General features: G+C 56.4%; 2 protein-coding genes across 4 annotated transcripts in view; one reads left to right on the top strand and one right to left on the bottom strand.

Moving 5' to 3' along the window:
• The window catches only part of TMEM120B (transmembrane protein 120B), a 40666-nt gene extending 20094 nt beyond the window's left edge, over nt 1–20572 (top strand). The window contains exons 6-12 of one of the 3 annotated variants that reach the window (XM_054594232.1): nt 2254–2343; nt 9456–9521; nt 10043–10104; nt 11194–11286; nt 12578–12642; nt 12991–13059; nt 20479–20572. In XM_054594232.1, the coding sequence (XP_054450207.1) occupies nt 2254–2343; nt 9456–9521; nt 10043–10104; nt 11194–11286; nt 12578–12642; nt 12991–13059; nt 20479–20499 (466 nt within the window). In that variant the 3' untranslated portion in view covers nt 20500–20572. Of the gene's footprint in view, nt 1–2253; nt 2344–9455; nt 9522–10042; nt 10105–11193; nt 11287–12577; nt 12643–12990; nt 13060–13485; nt 14625–20478 lie in introns of those variants that run through there. The other 2 variants (XM_054594231.1, XM_054594230.1) reach the window with 2 other exon arrangements.
• On the bottom strand, nt 16144–26753 carry RHOF (ras homolog family member F, filopodia associated). Its single transcript, XM_054594233.1, has 5 exons — nt 26616–26753; nt 26232–26319; nt 18170–18279; nt 17950–18084; nt 16144–16970 (listed from the first exon to the last, which is right to left on the bottom strand). Exons 1-5 carry the CDS (start codon nt 26751–26753, stop codon nt 16806–16808), a joined length of 636 nt encoding a protein of 211 aa, XP_054450208.1. The 3' UTR covers nt 16144–16805.
• Nucleotides 26754–27963: the final 1210 nt, after the last annotated feature.

Below are 27963 nucleotides of genomic sequence, written 5' to 3'. Positions count from 1 at the left end.
TTGGGGGAGTTGAGGGCTGCTCCCAGGGGGGGTTGCTTCCTCCCCGGTCCTCCCCTGCCCCTCACACCGGCATGGGGAACGCAGGGGCCTGAAAAAGCCATCAGGTATGCCAAGAGGAAGTCGCAGGTTCTGGCTTTTGAAGCCCCCGACAGGCATGATGTGTGAGCACACGCACTGCAAGAACCGGTCCCGTAGGGCTGTTGACAGATTTAGAGAGATTGTCCATAAAAAATTCCTACAGCATTGCGAGTTCCCAGTGGTCCGTGCTGGCCCAGTGTGGCAGGCTGACTAATGGGCCCCAGAGATGTGCGTGTTCTGATCCCCGGAACCTGAGAATATCACTTTACAAAGCAAAAGGTCTTTGCAGATGGAGTAAGCTAAGATCTTGAGAAACAGAGATGACCCTGGGCTAAGTGGTGGGTCCCATGTAATCACACACAGATTCATGAGGCAGGGGTCAGACCCATGGAGGGAGGGTGATGACAGAAGCGGAGGTCAGAGCCGTGTGGGGCCACGGTGCAAGGAGAGCGAGCCGCCTCCAGGAGGGTTCTGTCCCCGAGCCTCCGGGAGGGGCACGTGGCCCATTTCAGACACTGACTTCCAGGACTTTTCAGAGAATACATGTACCCCATTGTCAAAGCTGCAGGAAGCTCAGACCCTTTGGCAGAGCAGATTGAGGCTGCACTTCACATGCCTGGGGCCGTAAAACTATTGCTTCTCTTTTTACTGATAAGTTAAAGGAGGGGACCAGTGAAAAATATCCTGGTAACTATGACTTGCTAGTGGGCCTGTCTCTTGCCTGAGCTGAGAAGTCAGTATCTAAGTGACTCTCTACCCTGGGGCCCATCCCGCCCCCCTGTTTCACCTCCAAGTCAAGCAGGCCTTTGATTTTCTCGTGGTTATGTGTCTGAGGCCATTTATCCGACTTGGGGCCCCCTGTGGTGCTTTCAAAATTAAGACAGGGAACATGTGCAGCTCTCCCTAGGCTGCAGGCACTGTTCAAAGCACTTCACTAAATGCAGCTAGTGCTCACAGCAGCCTTCCGGGGGGCGGGGAGCGCGGGGTGCTGTTCCTCTCCCCACTGCACAGGTGGGGATGTGGCTGTGGGGAAGAATCACTACCTTGTCCCTGGTTCTCCAGCTGAGAAGAGGCAGAGTCTGGATTTGGACTCAGGCCCTGGCTATCCAGAATCTGTTCTTGACCTCCTGAGACTGCCTCTGCAGGCCACACTCAGCAGGCTTGGGCTGAGAGTCTATCATCTGTGACCACAAAACAGTCACCTCCCAGTGTCTTCTATTGTTAAAGTTGTGTCTTGCTTCCGTTCCACCCCATTACCCCCAGCCCAGGGCCACTGTAGTCTGGGAGAAGGCTCTCCCAGTTCAGTGACAGACATGGAGGGGGTGGGGTCGTTTCTCGCCCTGTGCCGAAGGTCTCTGTGTGACACTGGGAGGCACCGAGGTGCTCCCTCCTCAGGGTCAAAGACACAGCTTGGTAGAGGTCTTACCAGAAGGACCGGCCATGTGGGGAGCTGGCAGCTCTCTAAGAACTTGTGTGTTGCATGCTCTGGACCCTTCACCCGGGAAAGCTCGCAGAGGGAATCCATCTTCCTCTTTTATAGACGGAAGAGCCGAGGCCGGGCAGGTCTCTGACAGGGTCACACAGAGCGGGCCTGCCCGCCCACTCCCCTGACCAGGGCACTGCACGGCCCCAGCCGCCCCATCTGTCCGCCTTTAAGGTCTGCTCCGGGCTGTGGTCTCTGTGCAGGAGGCAGGAACTTTTTATGTTCTTCTTACAGACAATTCAGGCCATAAGAATTTTTTTGTATGTACAACAAAGTTCGTGGCTGGTTTAAGGAGATGGAGGGAGTTTATACTGGGACAGGCAAATGGCTTAAAATAGCACAGTCGCTTTCCTGCTGCAAGCCCTTCTGTCGCCACCCCACCAGAAATTCCACATTTGGAAGGGAGGCAGGTTGCCGTGGGCTGCGTGGTCAGCGCCGGAGGGAAGACTCAGCCTGAGCCTCCAGGGCCGGTAGGACTCCAGGGGAAAGATGAGGAGGGGGAGGAGCATTCCCAGTGCAGGGACGACCCCTGAGAGGCCAGGCCCGCTCTGCCTTCCCGGGTGTTGGGGGCTCTGGGGTCCCGTCTGGGTGGGCAGCCCCTGGCCTGGCTCGATGTCCTGCTGCAGTGGGGCTGGGACAGCCGTCCGGGTTCTCAAGCCTGCTCCCCGCCTGGGGCTGTTTCTCCACACCAGGGTAACAGACGAAGTCTTCAACTTCCTGCTCGTGTGGTATTACTGCACCCTGACGATTCGGGAGAGTATTCTCATCAGCAATGGCTCAAGGTAATTGGGGGCCCCGCTTGGTGGGGGGCATAGGAGCAGCCAAAGGGAGATCTGTCACAATGAGAAGGCAGGTGAGGGCTGCCCCCTCAGCCTGCATTCCCTTCCTCCTTGGGGGCTTGGGGATGGTTCACACCCAGGGCGGAGGAACACATACCTGCTGCCGCGGCAGCGTCACTTGCTGTGGTCAGTCTCTCATTTACAAGAAACCCTAACTCAGGTGGGCTCAACATAACAAGACATTTACTTTCTCATATCAAGAAACAGATCCTTTGGGACTGATCGTAGGTGAGGCTCAATCCAGGTGCTCAGACAGTGTTGTCAGGATCCAGGTTCTCTCTGTCTCTCACCCCTGCCTTTACTGTGTTGCCTGTTTTCAGGGCCCATGTAGGGGCATCCAGCAGCTCCAAGCTCACGTTTTTATTTCTAGCTTTCCCAGCAAAATAGGACACATTCCTTTCTTCCAAGAGTCTCACTGGGTCTCATTGGCGCTTGTTGGATCATATGCCCATCTCCGAACCAGTCACTGTAGCCAGAGAATACACTGCTGTGATTGGCTGGGCTTGGGCCTCAGGCTCACGCCTATGGCTGTCATTGGAAGCCTAGAAGCTGAGGTTCAGGAGGGGACTGGTTCCACAGAGGAAAATTGAGATACTGTCACTAGAAGGATGAGTGGACTCTGGTGACAAGAGTGTTGGTCCCCCATAGGGAGATGAGAGTCCCGGGACTCAGTTGAGCTCCATGGCTTGCCACTTGCAGGACCCACTTTCAAGAATTCTGATTCCGTTTTAGGGTGGCTAAAAAGGAATTTGAACCTCTGCACACCATTTTTGTTCTTGCCCTTTCCCAAAACAAGAAGTAACAACTTCCCAAACCCTCTCCCCTTTCTTCCTTCTGGAGACTAATAAGGAACAACCAGGAGCATATATTAATTTGGGGCATCTGCCAGACCCCCAAATAATTTGCGGCCTTCTCACTTTTCTGCGCAGTCATCTCTTAGGGCAGATCTCTGCTCTGCTCGGCCTTACCCTGAATGTAGAGCCAAGAGGTAAGGACCAGAGGAACGGCAGTTCTTAGGTACGCAGCCCTGCAGCACGTAGCCTCTTAGAAGAGATCAGTGTTTCTCACACCGCACTCCTTCCTGTCCTGCCTGCGCCATCTTTGCCATGTTCTATACCACCTGGGTGATTATTTTCCTGCATTTCAAATCAACTGTCTCTTTCTTTTTCATAAATAAATATGTACTTTAAAAAGGAAATTTTCTTTCACCATCTTACATGGAAAACCAGCATGAATTGCAGGAAAAAGGAAGTAGTATAAAAATATTTTTTTGTTTTCATTATCTAATTTATTGAAGGCTCTGGGCCTGAGGCCTGCAGACTCTCTCATGTGCGTCCATGTGTAGAGAGGAAGACAAACAGATCTCGAGAGGCAGTTAGGATGTGCTAGCACCTCACCCAGACTCTCTCCTTGACTTAACCAGGAGAACAGAAGAGATCATTGTGTCATCTAGTGTTACACTTGAGTATCATCTAAAACTTGGTGACACATGCCCCATACTTTGGGGAACACTGAAATAGAAAATCTTACCCAATAAATTCATGACTTTCCTTAATTTTAGTGAATAATACCTTCCTGCTTTTGCGTGTGGTTGGAGGGTAGCCAGGATAGCATATAGTGGGGAAATGGGGCCCGGGCCCCACTTGGCAAGGTCTCCTGGTTACTTACTCTTTCTGTACTGTGCACTCACCGTCAGTCTTGAGGTTTCGCCCTCCTGATGGACTCGTGTTAAGAGTGATCGGGGGCCTGCTGTGACTCTAGTGGTCACTAACACTTTAGTAACAGTTACTCTGGTCAGCTCTTTTTCTAGGATGATAAGCTGTGGATGGGGCGGGGTGGGGGGGCGTTTACCAGAGAGAAGGGAGCAGGACTGAGTGCAGCGCCTGCAAGTGTGGGGCACACCAGGAGGATGGGCGGGGACAGCGGCAGGAAGTGGGGTTCCAAAGCTAAAGCTTATTTGCCTAACGCTGTAGCCAGGGCTTTTCTGGAGTCTGCACTCTGCTGGGGACGGCAGGAAGGGCTGTCTCCGAGCTCGTGATGCAGAGCTTTGCGTGTGGGTCCGCTCTGTTCCCTCACCGTCATTCATCACAGCATTCACTGAGTGTCCTGTGGCTGTCAGACACTGAGCCAGGGCCTCCAAGACAGCTCACAGTCGGGCGCCTTCTGGGAGCATTCACGGAGTGTTTTAAGAGACCCATTCATGGCACATGGCATTCAGGAACCTCCTGTTGTAGTTGCACCGTTCCTCAAGGCTGTCCTATCACTCAGGCCGGGCGTAGGGGTTTGAATGTGGTGTTCGTGGGGAGTCCGGAGTGGGAGTGGCAGGCCCTCCTGTCCAGGCACCTCATCTTTTGGAATGACTACGGGAGTAGAGGCCGACTTGGGTGATCAGGCCTTGTGACTGACTCATCCTCAACATCTGTTGGCTCCTTCTCCAGCTGATTTCTCCTGTAAGTGGGCAAGGGAGGCAGATGCCTTGGAGGCTTCCCCTCACACTTGGCCCCTACCAGGGAAGAGCTAAGAACCCAGTAGCTAAGAGAGCATAGTGAGGAAGAGGAGGAGGAGGAGGAGGAAGAGGAAGGGAGGAGGGAGAGGTCCATGTTGGAATGAACTCTACCTTTCTCATCTCTGAAGTGTCCCAGCTCAGGAACTCTGCAATCAGTCAGGGGCCTTGGGGCCACACCAGTGTTCTAAGGACAGGTGGAGCTGAGCCATATGGGCTTCCTAGAGGCTTGGTGCCTGGTTTTGGTCTGACTGAGCCTCTTTGATCCTGTTCCCCATTGCACTTGAGACCTGAATTAGAGGTGTGGTCAGGGAGGCAAGCCTAGAGAGGTGGGGGAGGAGGGGACTCCCCCGTTTTGGGATGGAGCCACCCTTTCTTTGTGTCTGAACCTCCCTTGTGAGAAGTAGCTCCTTAGCTCAGTTAGTGCAATAAGCAAGTCAAAGTCCCTTGCAAATTTTGCAGATGATGGGAAACCACCTGATAGGAGTAACCATGAAAGGGATTTATGGAAGCATATAAATAGTTCGGGGAGGTAAAAAGGGCTCAGTGTGAACGGGTGCCCTCCTCCTGCCTATCCTGCTGTTTCCGGCACGAGCTCCCAGCAGCCCAAGTCAGCATCCCCCTGGATCAGCAATCCCAGAGCTGCTTTCCTTCACAAATCTAGCTATAATCTTGGGGCAGACTGCTGATTGGCTGGGTTTGGGTCACATGCTCATCAATAAGCCAATCACTGTGACTGGAGCAATGCAGAGTCGCGATCTGGGTCATGTGCCCAGGTATATTACTCAGCTCCACCCCACCACTTGGACTCGTGTGGGAGTGAGGTGGTCCCAGATAGAAAGCTGAGGCCTGGAACCAGAATGGGGGTGACTGACAGGCAGGCAAAACAGCAGATGTCTCCTCCAGTTAGTTTTGGGCCAGAGCGAGTAATGAGTCAGGGATTGTATTCACTTTATTGTCTAGCCAGCCCGTGGGCACCTGGCTCCCACAAGCTTTTATAGGGACCGTTCCTGAGATACAGAGGCATAGCGGTGGCAGGCAAGGGAGGGATCCTCAGTGTAGAAGCCATTTCGCCAGCTGCCCGGGTTACCGAACGCGCAGGCTGGGAACGGCCCGGAGATGAACGGTGGCTGCACACGCGCCTTGGCCAGGGTGTCCTGTCGGGGGGCCAGGGCTTTCCTGGGCACGGCCTCCAGATACCAGGACTTGCTGTCCCTGCCTTCTGGCAGGTATGTACCATTCTTCCTGGGGCGTCCGCTGTCTGCTCACGAAAAGGCCACCAGCCCCTGCAGCTTCAGGCTTTGTTTCTGACCAAAACAGGCCCAGACTGCTACTGGGTGCAGGTTTCTTTTTGGGGTGACAAACATGTCCTAAAACTGATTGTGGTTACAGTTGCACAACTCTGAATCTATATATATACTTTTAAAGAATTTATTTGTTTATTTTCAGAGAGAGGAGAAGGGAGAGAGAAAGAGAGGGAGAAAAACACTGATGTATGAGAGGAACATCAGTTGGCTGCCTCTTGCATACCCCCAACTGGGGACCTGGCCTGCAACTGGGATTTGAACTGGTGACCTTTCAGTTTGTAGGCTGGCACTAACCCACTGAGCCACACCGGCCAGGGCTGGGAATCTATATTTTAAATGAGTGAACTCTATGATATTTGAATTACATCTCACAAAAAAATGTTATATAAACACGTGCACACAACCTGCCCAGAGCCCTGGGGTGTGCAGGTGGACGATGGGGCTGGGGAGGAAGGGACTTCTAGCCTCTCTCAGTGCCACTGAGCTGTGTTTATTGGTGGCAGCTGTCATTGCTGGGCTTTGGGAACAGCAGGCTGTGGAAGTAAAGGCTACTGCTCAGCTGAGCTCATCGCCAGAGCCGGAGTCCGCACGTCTGCGCCCGATGGGGAGGGCGTTTCTCAGGAGGGCTCTGGGGAGCAGCACACAGGGGCCGGGGCGTGCCAGGCGCCAAGGCCTTGTGTGCGGCTTTGCAGAGAGAGACCTGGGAAGGTTCCAGTGAGGCTGCTAGGCAGTTCTTCAAGCTAAAAGTCTGAGGATGCAGCCAGCCAGTGTTTTTATCAGAAAATGAGTGCTGGGGGCCTCGTAGACTCTGACAGACAGGACAGGGACGTGAGGGAGAGAAGGAACCAAGAAGCAAATGGACTTCTTTTCTCATCCCATGAACTCACATGGCACCGGCAACCAGCTCCTGTCACCTCTGTGCTGGTGGCATCCAGACCAGCCGTGGCTCTCACCAGCTGTACCTCCTGTATATCACTTCATTTAAGTCACATTTGTTTAGTTCTTGCTGTTTACCTAGTGCTGTGAGCGCTAGGAATAAAGGAAAAGGCCTTGTCCCTCACTATAACCTTTAAGGGTCCCTCACGCCATTGTCTGAACACCAGTGCACATCCAGGACTATTATGGGGCTGCAAAGAGGAGGGATGAGTAAGAGCCAGTCCCTGCTCTGAGGATGTCTGTGTTCTGGCTGGGGGGTTTAGATCTCCCGAACCCACGTGTAAGGACAATGCAGACGGAAACCTCAGTGACACACCAGTTTTCACCCAATAAGTTGGGCAGAAATTTTGAAACTTTGTATCAGGCCTTGGTGACGGTTTGGGGAACCAAATAGTCTCCTCTACTGCCGATGGGAGTGTATATTGGGATGGCAGCTTTGGAGGGTGATTTGACAAGTAACGCACACTCTGAGCCAGCCATCCCACTTCTTGGAGAAACACTGTCATCACACTAGGGGACGTCCACAGGCGTGTCTTGGCAGCACCGAGGATGATAGCGACCACTGAGGAACAACCAAGTACCTCCTGAAATGTCATGTGGCATTTAGGAAGCCAGTGACAGCTCCGTAGGCACTAGCCTAGGAATCCAGACAAGAAAGCCAGTTGCAGGATGATTTTAGTTAAGAAAGTCCAATCCGGTGGTACCTCCCCCAAACCCGAACCAGCAGATCCTTGGGCTCCTCCTTCCTGTGAGCAGCAGTGCCCTGGACCCCATCTCCTTGCTCGGCCCCACCCCAGTCCGAGAGGGAGAGGGAGAGATGGTGAATTCTGGAGGGACATAGCTGGATTACTCCCACGACGCCTCAGGGTTCCAGTCACTGCTGCCCATTCCTGGGGAGGAAGGGCCCTGGCTCCTCCCAGGCTGCCTTTGGCAAAGCACCTCCCTGCCCCATGGTGTTCAGAGAACTGAGCCCCCAGAGAGGGGCTGGGGAAGGCCAGGTAAGGCCTGGGACAAACTCAGGGACTTTAAAGAGTAAAGGTGTTCAGATCCTGCATTCCTCCTAGGCTGCCCCTGACACTGAGAGGTGACAACCAGGACCCCAACCCCTCTGCTGTGGAGTGAGGGCCTTGAGCTGGTGGAAGCTGAGTTCTGACAGCAGGGTTCCCCCAGCTTCTGGGCTGGACGAATGAAGTCCGGGGCTGGGCAGGGGCCGGCTGTTGACAGAGCAGGCGAGGCGCCCGGCGCGTGGGGCTCCCAGGGAGCAGCTGTGTCGGGGTGGTGTGCGGGGCCATGCGAGCGGGCCGTCACTCCTGTTCCTGCCCGCGTGATGCAGGCAGCTGCCGCTCTGTGTAAATGTGTGTGTGGCCTGTGTGTATTCAACACACTTCTTGAGCGCCTGCCCTGAGCAGGCACATTGATGAACCAGACCGACAAGATCCCTGCTCTTGTGGAGTTAATGTCTGAGTGGGGGAGGGTGTTCAAAAAACAAATGAGGAAAAAGTGATTTCAGAGTGGTAAGCAGCGTGCAGAAGGGGAAACAGGGTACTGTGATCCAGAGTGGGGCTGTCTGGCTGACTTAGAGGGGTTGGTCAGGGGAGGCCTTGGAGGAGGTGACAGACAAACTTGAATTTGGACCAGGAGCCAGGTAGGCCAAGGTCTGGGAGCAGAGAGAACTGCCAGTACAAAGGCCCTGGTAGTCAGCGGGGGCCACCGTGACGACAGAATACACAGACTGGGCAGCTCAAACAGCAGAAATGTATTTTCTCACAGTTCTGAAGGCTAGAAGTCCAAGACCAAGGGACCAGCAGGGTCGGTTCCTCTGGAGGCCTCCTTGGCTTGGAGACGGTTCCTTTGTCCCCGTGTGGCCTTTTCTCTGCGAGCGCACACACTCCTCGTGTGTCTCCTCTTCTTAGGAGGACACTAGTCCTCTTGGATGGGGGCCCATCCTTGTGACCTCATTCAGCTTTTAAAGGCCCCATCTCCAAGTACTGTCACATGGGGGGGCTAGGGCGTCAATCGGGGTGTGTGGGGGGCACAGTTGAGCCTGTCGCAGGTCCTTGGGTAGGAATGGTTCAAGGAGGACAGGACGGGGGGGTTTGCCGTGGCGGTGAGGTTAGGGCTGTGTCCTCAGCATGGCTAGAAGCTACGGGGGGCACAGGGGCTTCTGTGGGGCCTGTGGCTCGTGGGTAAGTGGTACGTGCGTGGGTGTGCGCCTCTGCAGGGCAGGGAGAAGGGGAAGTGCTGGGGAGCCGGGGGGCGCCTGCCATTCTTTCCCTGCCTGAGCTTCCCCTTTCCTTGTTTTCTCCAAGAATTAAAGGCTGGTGGGTGTCTCACCACTACGTGTCCACATTCCTGTCCGGGGTGATGCTGACCTGGTGAGTGTGTTCTGCCCTGCCCCCCAGCCCCCACTCACCCTCCCCAGGTGGCTGTGAATGGGAACTAGTGGTGAGTAAGGGGGCCCAGATGGCTTTTGAAGGCCTTAGTCTGGGCTTAATTACTTTGTGGCCAAGAAGGAAAGTGTGAGCTTACAGCTGGGCCATTGGGAGCTTTCCTGGGAATGTGCCGTCTGCCCGCTGGCTAGGGCAGAGGTGACAGAGAGCCAGGCTGGACCAAACAGGACAGGGGTGAGGCTGTGGCCCCAAGGAATCTGACAGGGAGTGAGGGGATCCTGTGGGAACTTAGGCTTCAAAACTGCCGGAGCTGCCCTGGTCCTAGAAGGAACTTGCAGCAAAGAGGGCATGACCGGGGTCTGGCCCAGGGGCACTGGTGGTAAAGAAGAGTAGAAAGCGTCAGCTTTGGCTTCATCGTGAAAGTTCCTCTTCCCTCTCGGTTGAACGGACGGGAATGAACGTCTGGTTTCACAGCACACCTCATTCGGCTTTTCCCTTCTCGGCAGGCCTAACGGGCTGATTTATCAGAAGTTCCGCAATCAGTTCCTAGCATTTTCCATCTTTCAGAGTGAGTGTCTCTTGCCTAGATTCAGGGGAGGGGGCACTTGGTCCCCGTGGAGGCCCGTCCCCGTGGAGGCCCGTCCCCGTAGGGGCGTGTCTTTCCTGGAAGGGGGAGGAGACTGGGGGAGGTCCCTGGCCAGCCTGGAGCCTGGGAGGCCAGAAATCTACCCTGGAGCGTTCCGCCCCCAGACCCGCTCCAGCCCCCGGCCCCGCCCCCCGGAGCCGCAGCTTCGGCTCTTGCTTCCCAGGGCCAGACCAACCGAGACCACTGGAGACCCAGGGGTGGTGGGGGCGCTAGCTTTGTTTTCTCAAAGTGGAAACACGTGTTCCGTTTCTCACTTGAGAAGAGCTCTGGGTTTATAGCCTATGCGCTGGTCCCAGGGGTCACCTCCAGGAGCAGGGCGTGTGGATGGTTGGAGACGGAAAGAGTGTTACTTTTCAGTTTATACCTGTTGTTCCCTTTGAATTTTATGCCATGTACGTATTGTCAATTCAAAAAATACACTTAGTTTTTAAATAAAACCCTGTTTACAAACATAAATATGTAAAGCTGAGAATGAAAATTATGTGCAGTCCCACTCTTAGGGGTGATACTGTTAATAGGTCTCCGTCCTTTAACATTTTTATTCACAAATACATACATACACATGTACTGCATTATGTGTAGTCGACAGACATGGGATCCCTTCGTACATGTAGTTCTGCTTATAACCTGGGCTTTTAACAATTACCCCAGACATTTCCCAGGTCAGCACCGGGACCCTGTTGTGCGGAACTGCCTTGCCATCTCGGCCTTGCGCACAGCCCCCAGCAGGGCGCCGCCATGCAGCAAGCGTCTTTCGAGTTCCCTGCTGCATGCCTACGAAGGCCCCAGAAGTTTCTAGTCTAGCTGGGGCTTCGTTGGGTCCTCCGATACCCTGAGCGCTCTTTCTGTTCTGGAGAATCGATTAAGCAGGTTCAAACCAAAGTGAGAGAGAGAGAGAGAGAGAGTGGAAGAGGGTTGTACCCCATCACCCACTGCCCTCTGGGCAGAGAAGACCCCCTCCTTGGGGTGCAGGGGCTGCTCCATCCTCCGGGCACTGTGCTCCCCCTGCAGGCTGTGTCCAGTTCCTGCAGTACTACTACCAGAGGGGCTGCCTCTACCGGCTGCGCGCTCTGGGTGAGAGGAATCACCTGGACCTCACGGTGGGTGAGTAGCAGGCCTGGGGAGCGGAGGGACAAACGTGAGCCCCAGCCCGCTCCCCCAGGCCTCACCCCGCCCCCACAGTAGGAGCATGGGCCAGTAAGGACATAACAAGACCTACCACTCGCAAAGCCAGGCTGCTGGCCTCTGCCCGAGTTGCTTTTCATAATTCGCCGCAGATTCGGCTTCAGCTAAGGGCAGGAGCGGCTCTATGCCCCAGTGCTGGCTTCTCTCATCCTCTTCGTTTTAAAAAAAAAAATTTATTGATTTACAGAGAAAGGAAAGGGGGGGGAGAGAAACATTGATTTTGTTGTCCCACTTATTGATGCATTTATTGGTTGACTCTTGCATGTGTCCTGACCAAGGATCAAACCTTCAAGCTTAACGTATTGGGACTGTGCTTTAACCAACAGAGCTTCCTGGCCAAGGCCTCTCTTATTATTTTTAAATGTCTATTTTTTGTCTGTGCTTTCTAATGTATATAATGTCAGCCTAGTGTTGTTGCACATATAAATATATAAACGTATATATGTCTATACATTGGGAATGTGTGTGTAACTTTTTAACGCATAGGAATAGGTGCCTGATCAGAAGAGCTTGTGGAGACCTTTCATTTAACTTTCAGGGGAAGCCTTTTTATTAAAAAAATTTTTTTATTTAGAGAGTGGGGAAGGGAGGGAGAAAGAGGGGAAGGGAAACATCGATATAAGAGAGGAACATCAATCAGTTGCCTCTTGTATGTGCCCTGACCAGAGCCTGAACCTGCAGCTGAGACATGTACCCCGACTGGGAATCAAACTGGCGACCTTTTGGTTTGTGGGACAATGCCAACTCTGCCACACTGGTCAGGGTGGGGGAAACTACTTTTAATAAATCTTTGCCATCTTTTAAGATGGTCATTTCTATTGAATTGCTCTGCAAAGTAAGCCCTAGTTTGTCAAGATTCACTTGAAATAATGCATTCCAAAGCCCACTGTAAATGCAAATTGAAGAAATTATTAAAAACATAGTGCCTGGCGCATCAGCATTCCGCAAGTGTTGTCAAGCCCACTTAGTCCATGGTGACTTGGGACATGAGGGCAGTCAGGCCTGGTGACAGGCGTTCTGCATGCCCCCTGGGTTATTTCCATAGTGAGCGCTCACGTCCCTGGAAGAGGTGAGGGCGGGTCCCCCGCGCTGTGTGTGTCTGCCTAGCTAATCTCGGTGGCTGGAGTGGCTGAGCGGTGGGCGCCTGGTGGGCCGTGGGAGCTGCTGAATCCCTTCACGTGGGCCCTTGGCTCCCTCCCCCTCTCCACAGAAGGGTTCCAGTCCTGGATGTGGCGGGGGCTCACCTTCCTCTTGCCTTTCCTGTTCTGTGGCCACGTGAGTACCCCTGGAGTTTGTAGATATCCCCAGTTCTGGGCTGACCCCCAGGGACAGAAGGTCTGCAGGCCTTGCCCCCATTCACCAGCCATCCCTGGGCTGGGCCTCCTGGGGTCCTGGGGCTCTGACAGCTGCTGGCTCCAGGGAAGCCAAAGGCACGGGCCAGAACTGGCTCTCAGGCTATGCTGGCTTAGGGTGCCCCAGCTTCATCTGGGAGTTTTCAGTATCTCGGGGCCCCTGGGCAGTTGATACCAGAAGATGGGGGTCCTGGTGCATCTCCTGAGCCCTCCCACCCAGGTGTCCAGGGGAACTGGTGGCTAAGTGGCGCCTACCTCCCCTCCCTGGCAGTTCTGGCAGCTCTACAACGCGGTCACGCTGTTCGAGCTCTCCAGCCACGAGGAATGCAGAGAATGGCAGGTATGGGGCGTGCGTGTGTGCACGTGTGTGGGGGGGGTGTGGAGCTGCGTGTGATGGTGTGTGGTAGCATGTGGTGGGGGTCCTGGGGAAGGCTGGGCTGGCTTGGGGAAAATTCTTTCCTTAGCCACCCCCTGTGCTCTCCTTCATGGGGCCTAGCGCTCTCTGCGCCTGGGAACTGGGAGACGGTGGGAGGGGATTTGGGAGGCTAGGGAGCCCCTCAGTGAGGGCTCCCCGTTGTACATGACCCGGGGCCAAAGGAGGAGCTCCCCAGGACACTGCCTGATCGTGATCTCTGCCTTCCACTGGAAGACCCTGCTTGTGCCGATGGGGTACTGTGGTCCGGGGTGGGGTGGCACTTCAGCGGGGGGCGTGGGTCCAAGCTGGCGCAGCCTTTCCCTCTTCCCCTCTGAATGTGGGTCCCGTCAGGTGTTCGTGTTGGCCCTCACGTTCCTGGTCCTCTTCCTGGGCAATTTCCTGACGACACTCAAAGTCGTGCACACCAAACTGCAGAAGAACAGGAACAAGGCCAAGAAGCCCTGAGCCTTGGGACTGCGCTCTGGAGCCCCCGGACTCTGAGACTGCAGGGCGCCTCAGTTGGCACCCCCGCTGCCGACTTCCTCCCCAGCAGTGCCAGTGGCCACTGGCAGCAGTGACCTCAAGGGCCAGCAGCCTTGTGGGGAGCAGGGCCAAGGCCTGGTCCCCAACTGGACAAGAAGAATGTGACCCCAGCCTGTCCTCACAGTACTAGCGGCCCCACCCTCCTATTTATGACATATTTAATACTGGGTCCTCCTTAGAATCTTCGGCCATCCCCAGCTGCTCTTGGCCAGACTGGGTAGTCTTCCTGGGAGGAGGCTAAGCCTCAGGGAGCCCCTCTGTCCCCACTCCCACCCTTTGAGCCCCTCACGTGGGGTGTGGACATGCCTCCTGGGGTTGGATTTATGACCTGCTACTTACAGGGTCCCAGCGCAGGCTGGAAGGAAGCCCTGGGCGTCCTGTGGCGCCTCCCTCCCCAGGCTCATGCTTCTGCTGTGAGCTCCCGCCTGCTCCCAGCCTCCGTGTCTCTCTGGGGTGGGTATTTAAGTGCTCAGAGAACCACTGTCTGTGCCTTGTGCTCTCTGTGCTTCCTGAGCCCCTGACTGCTGGCCATTTGGGGAGGGTGACCCTCCCTCCTGGAGGCCTGGGGTTCTTTGCCCCAGAAGCAGCTGGGGGTGGGTGGGCCTGAGGTGGGAGGGTTTTCTGAGGATGGCCGCCAGGGGGTGCCCTGGCCCTGCAGTTTGTATGGTTTGAGGGTGTGTTTTGACACTGAAAAGTTCAGCTCTGCTCTTGGAGGCTTTCTGACCCTCACCCCTCACTCAGCCCACCTTCCCAAATTCTTGCAGTGAGGACTCAGGGAGTGAGACCAAGACCCTCAGCTTCAGCCAACACAGAAGTCGCCCAACCTGCATGGCCCTCCCTTCTTAACCTCAGAGGTCTGGAAAGTGTGGAGAGTCTGAACCGCCTCACTTTCAGGAGGCTGCCTAGGGCAGGCCCGCCAGTCCCCTCACAGTCCCCTACGCACGGTAGAGCCAGAGCACGGTAGAGCCAGAGCCGTATTCGTGGAGGGGGAAGGAGCGGGCAGGTTCAGGTGCGTGTTCGGCCCCTTCTCCCACACCCGAGCCTCGGCTGCCCTCCAGGACTTCCCTGCAGACCCTCTGGAACCAGGGTTCACAGCTAGTTTCCACAGCCATGTTTTGGCCCTCAGAGGGATTTACTTTAAAAAAAAAATCTTTTTAAAATACAAAATTCCCTAGAAAAATAGAAAGACCTGGTAGTATTCCCCCAGGGCAGCACCAGGCAGGGCTGAGCTGCCCACTGGGACGGTGCTTGCTTTCTAGTTTGCGACAGACCCACCGCACCTTTTATCTCGGGCCTCCCGTCTGCCCGCTCGGTACTTGGCTTTGCCCTAGACCAGTGACATTTAGCCTTTTTCACCTCACAGCACACAGAAACTACTAAAAATTCTGCAGGACACCAAAAAATAGGTTTTTTCCTGATCCGACAGAAAAATAGGTATAATTTCAGTTCAGTCATACTGGACAGCTGTGGTGTTGGCTGTTGTCATTTTTTTAAAATTGATAATCTAAGGGAAAAGAGGTCAGTGCCCCTGACTAAACAGTCAGGTATTGCATGTTTTAAACATTCTTACAGCACGCCGGCTGAAAATCACTGCCCTAGTGTAGGCATCGCCAGCTTCTCCTGTAAAGGGCCAGATGGTCTGTCACAGCTACTTCAACCTGCAGTTGCAGGGCAAGAGCTGCCCACGCATGGATGAGTGGGTGTGGCCGTCTTCCAATAAAACTTTATTTACAAAAACAGAGTGGCCAGACTTGGCTCACAGGCCATCGTTTGCTGACCTCTGTCCTGAACCCCCATTTGTCCATGAGCCCCTGTATTCTCCTAGAACCAGAGGTCCTTGGTCCAAACACCGTGTTCATTCCCCAGGGTGTGGCAGGGCCTCAGGGAAACTAGGTGGGGTACAGCAGACTTCAGAGGTCTCTCTACCCAGCAGGTGGTTTCAGAGAGGCTCAGACTCAGCGGCCAAAGCGCTGTGCCGGCAGTGGCTGAGGCAGGAGATGCAGACGCCAGAGGGCAGGAGCCACCTGAAGCCATCTTCCTGTCTTAGGTGATGCCAACTTCTGAGCTCGCTCAGGGGCCAAGGGGCGCTCCGTCTCTCGGGTAGTAGAATTACCCGAGGCACTTGTTTAAATGTTCCTGGACCTTCCAGAAGGACGTTTGGTGAATCTGCAGCTGGGCTTGGTCAAGTCCATTCTCAAAGGTGGCCAGGATGACCTTGGCTTTGGCTGAAGTGGTGGCTGTGAGGGGCAGAGGAAGCTTGGTGGCTCTTTCATGAGCCAGCGCTGTCCTTGCACAAACAGAGGCAGTCCGTAGAGAGGAGTGACTTGTCCAAAACCAGGAGCTGATGTCACTCTCTATCTCGAGTTTGTGGCAGTGGGGGGCTATGGGTGAGAGACCCTGAGCAGGGGTAGGGCGGGTGGTCCAGGGTGTTCCTTTTGCTTTCTGAGTTTCTGCTCCCCCTGGTCATGTGTCTAGCTCTGGAAAGATGTCAGCCAAGCCAAAGGTTGCTACTAAAGTCCTCTGAGTGGGGCGGAGGGAGTGGGGTGCGGGTTGCCAGCTCCCATGTCCGGGGCTGTTGCCTGTGTGGTCCTGATAGGCCTGATCCCATCATGGCCGGGAGTTCCCGGGGGAAGGAAGCCAGGGGCTGGGGGATGCAGCTGAGTCTATCTCGTGAGCCCAGGGAGCAGCAGGCTTGGGGGCCCTGGCCAGTTGCTGTGAAGTCCACACTCAACCACACACCAGTGTCTGACGTTTCGAGCACAGGCTTTGAGGACCTGTTGGGTATGCGAAGGGGGATGCGCATGGCTGGGGGAAGGGTGTGAGGAAGACACTCCAGAGTCCTGGGGACAAATGCCAGTTCCAGGGTGCAACGGGACTGAGTCCAGCACCCTCAACTACTGGCTTGCAGGCCACAGCTCCAGAGTTCATGGCCAGAGCGCCAACTGGGAAAGCAGAGAGTTCCAGAATGTCCTAAGAGTCTTGCTGCAGGCTCCAGACAGCAGGCGCTGGAGACGCCCAACTCCACGTGCCCTTGGAGAGCTGGGGCTGGGGCAGCACCCTGCGGGGTGGCCCGGAGATGAGGGCCCGTCAGCCGCGTCCTGGGGGCCACGTGCCCGGCCTGGAGGGGGTCAGAGCAGCAGGCACAGGTGGCGGTGTTTCTGCCGCTGTGCTTTCTTCAGTGCGCTGAGGGCGACCTTGGCGGCCTCTCGGAAGACGTCCTCCACGTTCTCCCGAAATTTGGCTGAGCATTCCAGGTAGAGGGCGGCTCGGATCTGTTCGCAGGCGCTCAGGCCCTGGATGAGGCAGGGGGCAGGGGCCAGTATTAGGTGAGGGGCCTGGGCGTGGGGTTGGGAGCTGGCTTTAGTGGCTTTTGGGGGGTGGGGGGTGAGGCCTTGGTACGGGGCCTCTCTCCTCCATCCCAGGGCCGTCCTCATCAGAGTGGTGGATGGAGCAGGAGGGTCTGTCTGGCATGGCTCTGCTGGGAGAAGCCCCTCCGGCCTCCACCCCACCCGCTCCCCAGCCTCAGGCAGGAACGGGGCTGAATCCTGAGAACCAGGGTTGGCGGTGGTGGCTGTCAGGCCCATGAGCGGAGTTGAAGGCCTCAGGACAACCAGGGTCTCGGACATACCTTTCTCCCTTCTCGAAAACACCGTGTGGGCAACTGAGCTTGCTACTAGAGTAGAAAATGTCTGTCTCTAAAACAAATTTACTTTTATTAATGCTTATTCCCTTTTATTAAACTTGATCGGTTTTCCTTTGTGTCCCATTTTTTCTCCCATGCCTTACCCAGAACGGCCACAGGATTAGGCTTGACCCAGGGTGTTCATGAGTTAGGGGAAGCCCGCTTTCGAACAAGGGCCTGCCCCTCAGGTCCCCTCAGGTAGACAGGACGGGGGGCTGGTTAATGGCCACAAACACAGGAGCCAGAGTGCCTGGGATGGCATATGCGTCAGGTTAGCCGTGTGACCCTGCGTGAGCTGTCTAGCCTTTCTGGCTCCAAACTGATTGCTTGGAAAATGGGAAGCACTAACTGGGCCTGCCTCAGGGCCATAGGGATTAAATAAGGTAAGTAAAGTGCTTGGGCAAGTGGGTTATCAGTATTTTTAAACTGTTATTCTTAGAGCCCTGTTGGCTTCAGCTGTCAGCCGGCCCCAAAGGCACCCCTGCTGCAGAGGCCGAGGGCCTGGGAGACTTGGCCACAGCTATGCGGTCGGGCCTGGGTTGCTGGTGGCCGGGCAGGGGTGGGGAAGGGAGGGCGGGGCCCCGGCCCACCTGCAGGTAGGTGATGGGCTCCAGCTGGGCCGCCCGGAGCTTCCGCAGCTGCTCCTTGTCCTTCCTCAGGTCTGTCTTGCAGCCCACGAGCACCATGGGGGTCCCACGGCAGAAATGTGTGACCTCAGGGGACCACTGTGGAGGGAGAGGCTGGGTGTCAGGACGGGGACTGGATCCATGGTCCTGCCCCGAGGCAGGCTGGCTGGGAGAGGGGCCTCACCTTGATGAGGACGTTGTCATAGCTGGTGGGGTTCATGACATCATAGCAGATGAGCACGAGATGGGTGTTCTGGTAGGACAGGGGTCGCAGCCGGTCATAGTCTTCCTGCCCTGGAATCAGAGCAGCTAGGGGTCAGGGAGGCGCCCCTGCCTTGTCCACCCGAGTCCCTGTCTGGGCTCAGATGGACAAGGGGTTGGGGTGATCTGGATAAGGGATGTGTGTCTAGGCTTCAGTCTCGTCATGTGGAAGACAGGTGTAGTCCTCTGTCCTGGATGGTAGCAAAGATTATGTGAGATAAAACCACAAAGTTCTCTGAGCGGGGCCTGATTACAGGGTTGAAAAGCTGCTGCAACTATGCTGAAGACGACTCTCCCTGACCCCAGCTGCCTCCCTTCCTGCTGTGCTGAGGCTGGAAGTGCAGACTCTGCAGCTACAGCCCCCCTCCCTGAAAATAAGAAAATTCAGTTAAAAGAGGGCACCCACCCCCCGGCCAGGCTGAGAGGTGCATGGTCTCAGGTGGAATTCATCCTGCTGTTCTGGCCAACGCGAAGGGTGGCTGGAGACGACACGCAAGCTCCCCACCCAGACCCAACCCACACAGCGGCGTCACCCCTGCCGCACCTCAGACACAGGCAGAGAGACGTGAACGCTGTGATGCTAGGCCCCCGCCCAGCCAGCACCAACGGAGCGGGAACCCCAGGCTGGGCTGGAGCAGCGGTCGGTTTCGTTTTTCAAAAGAATTTTGTATTTACAATTTCAAGCGTACAGAAAAATTGCTGCAAAGAACGCCCAGAACTCGTTTACTCAGATGCACTGAGCATTTGCTCTTAGCCCCACCGGGATCGTCTAAGCATCAACACTCGGGACCACGTGAGAGGCAAGAGCAGTGTGGGGCTTCTTGGTCCAGGATGCTGCCCTGCGGGTTTTCTAAGGACTTTCTGACAACGGGCGGTCTCACCGATCACAACACAACTGCCAGGCTCAGGAAAGCGGCCTGAAGCTGTGCGCTCCTGCAACCCACTGGTCGAGTTCAGACCTTACCGACCGCTCTCCAGTCCAGCAGCAGGCGCTGCGTGGAGTCCTGCACTTAGACATCGTGCTGGGTAATTTTTGAAAAACTGCCACAGTGAGTGCCGAGAGCCGTTCAGATTGCTTGGCAACCCCCCAGCCACCTCTACAGAAGGGCAAGGTGACTTCCTTCCACTGACCACGGAGCCCCAGTGGGTGCCCTTCACTCCCTCCCTGCCAAAGGCCTCTTGGGACAAGTGGTCTCTCCACTGAGCACAGACAGGCCACATCCTGCTTCTTGCCCCCAACGATGACAGGACAGTCACCCCCTCTCTTCCCACTGGCTTCCCTTCAAACCAGGGACCCCTGACAGCGTGCAGTGCGTGGCTGCCAGAGTTGCGATGGTGGCTGGGCCAGGAGGGCTCCACATTGTCCTTCGGCTGGAGTCCCCACAACACTGGAGAAGGAGAGGAGTGGGCGGAGCCCAGCGCACTTGGGCCCCCTGCCCCCGTCACCTCGAAGCTGGGGAAGCTCTTATAAGACGATGGGGGGGGGGGGGGGGGGGGGGCCCAGCATGCTGTTCCTGCTCGTGCCTTCCCCTTTCTGTGCCCACACTGGCCCCTCTCCTGACCTTGGTCCACATCTTTCTGGGCCTCTCCTTTCTGATAGTGTAGTCTCTAGCCCCATGTGGCTATTAACATGAAAAATCCAGGTCCTCCATTACTCTAGCCACATTTCAAGTGATTAGTTGCCACACAGGGCCAGTGGCTACTGTAACAGCACAGGTATAGTACTTCTCCATCAGCACTGCAGAAAGGCCTATTGCACAGCATGGTGCCACCCTCATCCAAGCCACCAGCGGCCTCCCGGGCCACCTCCCTGGTCCCCCTGCTGCTCAATGACTCCGTTCTCCACTGGGCCCTGGCATGGATCTTAAAGCACAAGTAAAATCCTGCCCCTCTCCTCCCAACAGAAACACCTTCAAGGGCTCCTGATCGCCCTTTGATAAAATCCAAACATCTCCTGAGGTCCACCTGACCTGGGCCCACTGACCTTGACCTCTGCTCCCTCCCTCCACACTCTCCCTCACTGCAGTCCAGCCAATGTAGCTGCCTTGCTGTTCTCAAACCACCAAGCTCTCCTGCCTCTGAGCCTCTGCTCACCTACAACGCTTTCCCCCCGTGTTTTCTCCCCATTTTCTTTTAGCATTTTATTTTTAAACATTCAGATTGGTCATCCACATTATTTCCTTTTGCCTTCTTTCCACGATAACATCACTCTATCCTTTACATATTTTTCAGAGAGCTTTTGCCTGTCAATGATTCAGCAATCATGACTCAAGAAACAACTGCCTGAGACGCTAGTCGAGGGACTTAGGAACACTCCCATTTAAATAAAAAGAAACTGATTTCAGAGACGTGAAGTGCCTTCCCCCTGGTCACTGCATCAGTGACCGAGCCAGGACTCGGCCAACTTACTCGTTCAATTCCAAGTCGAGCATTCCTTCTGCACAACCAACCACGCTCTTGTCTGCTTCTGTGCAAACGTAGGTTCCGGGCCTTTCCGGCGCATGATTGTGGTATAATCCCATGGAGAAATGTGACCAGAGTGGACAAGCAGTTGGAAAAGGGGACCTACTGCATTCCCACGCTTCCATCTTGCCCGGCTCAGAGTGTGCCCCGCCCTGTTTGTTCACACTCTGTACTCCTCCGCGTACTCGTTTACTGCCTGTCTCCTGCGGACTGTAAGCACCCTGAGGGCAGAGGCTATTCTGTCCTTAAAAATTAATTCCTGGGCCCTGACCTGCATGACTCAGTGGTTGGACATGGTCTTGCAAGGTGAGGGGTCACTGGTTCAGTCCTTGGACAGGGCACTTAAGGGAGGCACATCGATGTTTCTTCCCCACTCTCTAAAAATAAAAAAATTAATTCCTGGCACCTGGCAGGCATCCAGTCAAGACTGGCTGGTGGTGGTTTTGAAGCTGTTCACGTGTTGTCAGGCTGAGGAAACCAAGGCTGAGACACGCCATCGGGTTTGCCGGTTACGGCCACCGTGGTTGCCGCTGAGTGGAGAGGGGCTGAAGGAGGAAGTGAGGCCAAGCCGGCTCCCCCCGGACTCCACCCTTGCTGTTACCTCGTCTAGAAGGCTCTTCCCCAGGTAGCAGCATGGCTCAGTCCCTCCTTTCCTTCAGGTGCCTGCGGAAGTGTTACCTCCTCCAAGAGAACTGTTCTGAAACAGCCTCCTTCCCAGTCTGTCCCACGACTGTGGCTTTATTTTTCTTTCTAGCTTGTCTCACTACTTGACGTAGCAGTATTCTCCTGTTTTTTGTTTTCTTGGTCTCCCCCTGACAGACAGGGGCCATCCCTGTGCCACTCACTGGTATCCCCTGGGACCCGGGTGAGCTCAGTTCCGTTTGGTGAGTAGATGAACAAATGAGTGGGTGAATGAAGGGCATTGATTATTGCCATGGCCTTCAGCGTTTGCACTTTCGTCACCTGTGTTCATTTAAGCTGCTGCTCAAGGAGGTAAACTAGGCAGGGAGGGTTTTTCCTGTTAGGAGCCCACGTGGCTGAGGGGGCATTTTTCAAGGTCACAGGCAGGCTTCCTGGGAGCTGGGGCACCAACTCAGTTCCCAAGTCCAAGGTCGGCTGCCGGCGGAGCTGCTCTGAAGGGACCAATTCTCCCTGGAAGCCTTCCCCAGCCTTCCCAATTGGGAATTAACCTCTGGACCTCAGTTTCCTCATCTGTGAAAGGGATGTGTGAGAAGCAGGTGAGCCTTGATGACAATAATAAAAAAAATGGTTAGTGTTGCTCTTCATTGGCCAGGCCCCATTCAAAGCCCTTGACCTGCTCTGACTTATCGTTCCTCACGAAGACCTACACGACGGGGCTGTTACGTTTTACAGATGCAGGCACTGGCGCACAGAGAGGCCGACTGACTTGCTCACGGTCACACAGCTCAGAGGAAGCTCTGTAATGACAGAAGGCCATAAGTAGGACGATTGGGGTGCGTCTCCCTTACTCTACCCCAAAGGACAGGGAGCTGTCCTCACTCGGCAAACCCCAGCCCTGACCAGGTGAAGAAAAGGCTACCAACAAAGGCATCTCAAGAAGAGGGGGATTCTGGAGGGGATGGGCAGCCAGCCAGACCCCAGCTCCTCCTCCAGGTTGCCTTCCTGGCTGGACGGGGCCTGGCTCAGCTTCCCCAGGATTCAGGGCAGGCCGCCTCTCACGGACCAGGCCAGCAGAGTGATGGCAGACTTGTGGGTCCTGTGACCTCATGCCTCCTTGGATGGGGCGGGGTGCCCTAGACACTTGCCCTGTGAGTCAGGAGGGCCAGGCTGCACACAGACTCACCTTCCACGACTGGCACCTTTCCTCTCTGGGCCTCAGTTTCCTTGTCTGGGAGAGGGCGTGACAACCCTGTCCCTTATAGTGAACGTAAAGGCTTGCAGGCTGAGCAAGGCTGGGCAAAGGTGAGGGAAGGCTGCCACAAGTTACTCCTGAGACAGGAACTTCAGAGGAATGGGGTCCTGGAAGGAGGGCTCTAACCCTGGCTCTTTAACACACAAGCTTTATGGGGTTCCCCAGCCACAGTGCAGTATTATTACCTTCCCCATTTACGCACAGTTATGCCAGGGCTTAAAGGGGCCAAGGTGCCTGTCTACGGGCATAGAGGCTTCCTACTCTGGCCTTTGCAGATGGGTTTCAGGTGCTTAAAAAGCCCCAGAGTTCCGTGCGAACGGAGGCATTTGTTTCTGCTGAGGAGGAAGTGAGGAACGTGCCTCCAGACGGTGTTTCCCCTGTGGACAGGCTGCTGCAGTCACCTTCCTGGGGCGGCAGTCTCTAAAACAGAGCTGGATGGAGGAGTAAGGGTGTCATCGAGTCACAGTGGTCCCCAAATCGGCTAGAGGACGTACACAGGGCAGTGGGTCCCAGGCCCGGTCAGGGCGTTGGTTGGGTGGTGGATGCAAGCAGCGTGGGAAGGGGAAGCTGCTGAAAAAGGAACCCACTTTTACTAGTGCCCTGGGGCCCACACCCCTGCGGGGCCTCCCTGGAGACTGGTCTGCTCCGAGGACCCACAGCTTCAGCTCCGCGAGTCTCCAGTGCTCCTGGCTCCTAGACACCCTTTTCGTCCCTGATTCCTTGTCTTAGCAAGTCCTCTGCCCCCAATTTTTCTAGTGTCCCCATCTCAGGCTGGGACAAAAACTACAACTCTCCACTGTCCGAGTCAATTCCCACCTCATCCTGCGAGACCCCAACCCTGGGCCCCACCCCAAGGCCCAGATAGCTCTGTCTTTTGAGTCTCTTGTTGGGACCTTAACATCCCACCTCGCCCCCACCTCCTCCCTGCCCAGGAAACGTCAGACCTCACCACAGCTTCCTGTCTCTGAGGGTGTCGGGGCGGCAGGCAAGGGTGTTGGGGCGGCAGGCGAGGCTCACAGCCCCTGCCTCCCTTTGGCTTTGAGCACCGAGAGCTCCGTCACCCCTCTGTGCACCCTCCACCACTGCATGTGTGCAGCTGCTCCAGCAGGATGGAGCCGAGGAGCCACACTCGCTGCCCACGTGGGCTCCTGTGGCACAGTCCTGGGTATGGGGCAGTTCAGCCATCCCAGAGCCACCCCTGTCCTGGAGCTCTAGTCACCCCTGGCTGGTTGGTAAGACACCACTCTGCACCCTCCCACCTCCCAACCTCCCCACCCCCCGCTGCAGGGTCTACCCTATCATGTTCTAGAATCTTCTACAGCAACCTTTACTAGATGCATCTCCAGCTCCGTCACTCGCTTCGCTGCTTAGTCTCTATCTGGTCACCTGGCCATCCTTTTCCAACACATTCACCAGGTATCTGTCCACCTACAGGCGGAGGCAAGCGCCATCGCCTTTGTCACACAGGGCCTCTCTGGGGCTGACTCTGCCCCTGGATCTCTCCCTCTGTTCCACAAGCCCCTCTGCAGGCCAGGCCCCTGATGTCAGGCACGCTCCCCCAAGAGCAGGACTCCCTGGGGGAGGGAGCAGGCCCCGAGCACCTCTCCCCGAGGCCACTGACAGGCGTCCTGCTGGGAAGGCGGGGGCGGGGGCGGGGCGCCGCGGTGGGGGGGCGGCGCTGGCGCACAGAGCCCACAGGCCATGAACTGCGCTCCAGCCTGAGTGGGAGGGGGGTGGGGGCTCCAAAGTCCCAAGGACCACACTCAGTGAGCTCTGCCCCAGAGCCTGCACCTGTGCTACGTGCTGCCTGTCTCGGGAACCTAATTCAATCTCCCATCTGCAGCCCCTGGTGCAGATGAGGAAAATGAGGCCCAGGTGTCCCCAGTGACACCCAGCCAAGGGAGCTGGCATGAAAGCCCAGGTCTGACTCCAAAGCGTTCGGATGAATGGGATCAGCCGTGTCCAAGTGGTTACGTGATCCTGATGGCTCAGGGGACAGAGTTGCCTCCATCCCCCCTGAAGTAGCTTTTAGAGTAAATCCGTTCTTAAACAAGCTTTCTAGAACCTTCACATGATAACTTATCCTTACATATTCGTTGAGCATCTTTCTCTGAGCGAGACCAGAAAGACCCAAAGTTGTCCCCGCGATGGGTCTGATGGGGGAGGCGGCAAGGGACAGTTAACACGGGGTCTGAGAGGAGTGCCCTGAGGGCAGAGGACCGAGGAGAGAATCCCCCTGGACAGTCCCTGCCCCACCAGGGCTCCACCCAGAATGTGAGGTTCATGGACCTGTCCCTCCCTGGGTCCCAGACAGGAAACACAGGAAACCAAGTGACCCAGACCAGGATTTTTACTGCTCTTGTAGCCCCGCCCTTGGGAATTCCGCAGAAGCCTTTAGGGGGTGGAGGCACATCCCCGTCCTGGGGGCAGCCCTGCAGGGTCCTCACCCAGCAGGTCCATAGAGGCCACGGCAGGGGCAGGTATACCCAAACCGCAGAGCCTGCCAGAAGTCAGGCACAGAGGCGGCATCTGGGCTGGGACAGCGAGCCCCTTTCCTGACGCTCTTCAGGTGGGCTGGGAGATGCTACTGACAGGTGGGTGCGGGGAGGGGTGTGTGGCTTTTGGCTCCATTCATGACCGGTGGGAGACTTCACCTCCTGCGCACAAGGGCTGCTTAAGGAAGGGGCACCCGATGACAGAGTTCCATGCAGGTTACTAAACACTGAGTCACAAAGGCTGGGTGAGGTGCCTGCTGGGGATCCTGAACTTTGCTCCCCGGTGTTTATTCAGCCCAGAGGGGAGCCTGGGCAAGATGGAAACTCCCTGGGGGCCAGCAGCCCCCACGAATGTCACCCGAATCCTCTCACTGGCTGTGGCCCTCCCTCCCATCCCCCAGCAACAGGGGCTGGCGACCGGCGCAGGCAGCGTAAATCCACAAACCCATGAGGAGCTGCAGGTGGCAGCGAGAACCTCATTCCGAGATTCCCTAGAGCTCAGTTCCTTCCTCGGGGCCTGTTTCTCCCAATGAACCCAGAAGGCACAGAAGCCACAGAATCCTACAGCCACAGGCCCCAAGCAGTGGGCGGGCGACAGAGTTCCAGATCGCCCCTGGCAGGCACCCCCTGAGACCCCACAAATGTGGGAATCAAAATTTGCATCCATAGGACCCTGGGGTCTTGGGGCTGTCAGTCCCAGAACCTGGGAGCCACAAGCTCTGATCTGTAGCTCAGAGTATTCTAGAAGAATAGGACCCAGAGATGCAGCGCCGAGGCCCCAAATCTGCCGCTCACAGAATCTGAGGAGCCCACAGCAGGTAACGCATGACATCTCAGCTCCAGGGGAAGTAGAAGGAAGCCCACGATTTTCTAGAACCACAGGAGAGGAACGGAGCCCTCGCTCTCAATACGTCAGCACAGGGTGGTGGCCCAAGAGCTCATCTCATCGAAACACTCTCCTTTTACAGATGGGGTGACTGAGGTCCTCTCTGCCACCAGGCCGCCCTGCCCCCCAGCCACCACCCCTCTCCCTGCTGCCTCCGGAGCGATGGGCTGTCCGGGCTCCTCGGAGGCTGGCGGCCGGGGATGTCCGTAGGGATGTCCGGGCGGGGAAACCCTCCGGGCGGACTCACCGGCGGTGTCGTAGAGGTTCAGGGTCACCTCCTTGCTGCCCACGGTCACGCTGGCTGTGTACTTCTCAAACACGGATGGGGCGTAGTGCTGTGGGGTAAGGGGTAGGGTTGGTTCTTCAGGAGTGCGGCGGAGTCCCAGGGACCCGCTGAAGTCCCCGTTCCTTCCTTCCCTCGCCCCATCCGGCTCAGCCACCCTCACACCGCGAGGCTCTGGAATTCCCGAGGGGCGCCCCGGGGTGGCGGCCGCCTCCCGGCGCGCAGGACGCCGGGGACCCAGGGCCCGGGCTCCGTGCAGGTTGAGGGCTGTCCCTCGCCCCCCGGGGTCCCAATCCCGAGCCCTTTCTCCATCCTGCGCCCTCCAGCGTCCCCGTCCGCGGGCCTCACCTCGGGGAAGGAGCCCTGGCTGTAAACCATGAGCAGTGAAGTCTTGCCGCAGCCGCCGTCGCCCACGATCACGATCTTCAGCTCCTTCCTACCCGGGCCCGGGGCGGCGGTCGGTGCCGGGGTCCCAGAGGTGTCCATAGTACGGAGCCGGTAGACCTGGGAGACCTGGCAGACCTGGCGGCAGGGCGCGCGGAACAGCGCCGGGGCTGATAGCAGGAGGGCGGGGCTAAGGTAAGCCCCGCCCCTGATCCGGACACCGCCTCCGTCAGGCAGGCACTCAGGTCGACCTCCCAGCCTCAGTTTCCTTCCTGTTAGGTTGCCAGCACAGGGCGTTCACCTCTCTTTTGTAGGGAAACTGAGGCGACTGAGAAATAGGACGCTCAGCCGCAAGCACGGCTGCTGACTACTCCCCCTCCTCCCGCTCACCACAGCGCTCCCCCGACTGTCAAGAGCCCATCGTTTCCACCGGCCCTCGCCGGGCACCCCTAATTGGCAGGCTCCGCCTCCTGCCAGAGGCTCTTTGATTGGCTAGTTCGCACAGGGACTCTTCGATTGGCAGACTGTGGCCTCCCCGCCCAGCACCCTGGTTCGTAGAGCCTTGGTTTCGAGCTTTGGGAGAAGCCCCCTAGCTTTGCCCCGCACCACTTGTGGCCTGGGGCAAGTCCGCCTGTGACGTTTCCCCCGAGGTAGGTTGGTGGTGCCAGGGAAGATGCTGGCATGGGGGGAGCTGTCTGCCCACCTGGTCTGGGTCTCCCTGCGCCTGTGTGGGCGCGAGTTGGGGGTGGGGACTAAATGGTTCCGCTTACCTGCCCCCACCGCCCTAGGGGCGCAAGGTGGACTTCTGGCGCCCTCTGCCGGGCGACTGCCTCGGCGCGGGCCGCAAGTGAGCGCCCTGAGCTACGCGCCAGTGGGAAACTCTTTCTAGAAGGGGCGAGAGGCATTAACGGGAGAGTAAGGGGGGGAGGGGGTGGTCAGAGAGCGCTAGCTGAGACCACTTGGGCCCCCTTGCCCATTTTCGACACCGATACCCCTTACCTCCATCCAGAAACTTAAATTAGGTGTTCTCCAGCCAGCAGCCACATCCCAAGGATTCTCCCCAATCCTCCCACCGCCTTGACCAAAGCAGCTAGTTTTAGAGCACTCGCAAGCCAAGTACTATAGAGTCGCTGGCTGCTATCACCTCTGTTCCCATCCCTCCCCTCCTGCGAACCTGGGCTGACTTCCTTTTACAAGCCAGAACCCTGGAGCAGGTGAGGGCAGGCAGGACGCAGGATCTTCTTGTCCCCACCCCACCCGGAAGAGTACCAATTTTCAAGTTCTCAGCAAAGATGAGGTAAACTTGACTTCA

This window comes from Pteronotus mesoamericanus, unplaced genomic scaffold (assembly GCF_021234165.1).
Source record: "Pteronotus mesoamericanus isolate MK-2021 breed Mesoamerican mustached bat unplaced genomic scaffold, CSHL_Meso_final scaffold_507, whole genome shotgun sequence".
Taxonomy (NCBI): domain Eukaryota; kingdom Metazoa; phylum Chordata; class Mammalia; order Chiroptera; family Mormoopidae; genus Pteronotus; species Pteronotus mesoamericanus.
This window is presented reverse-complemented; position numbering and strand designations above follow the sequence as displayed.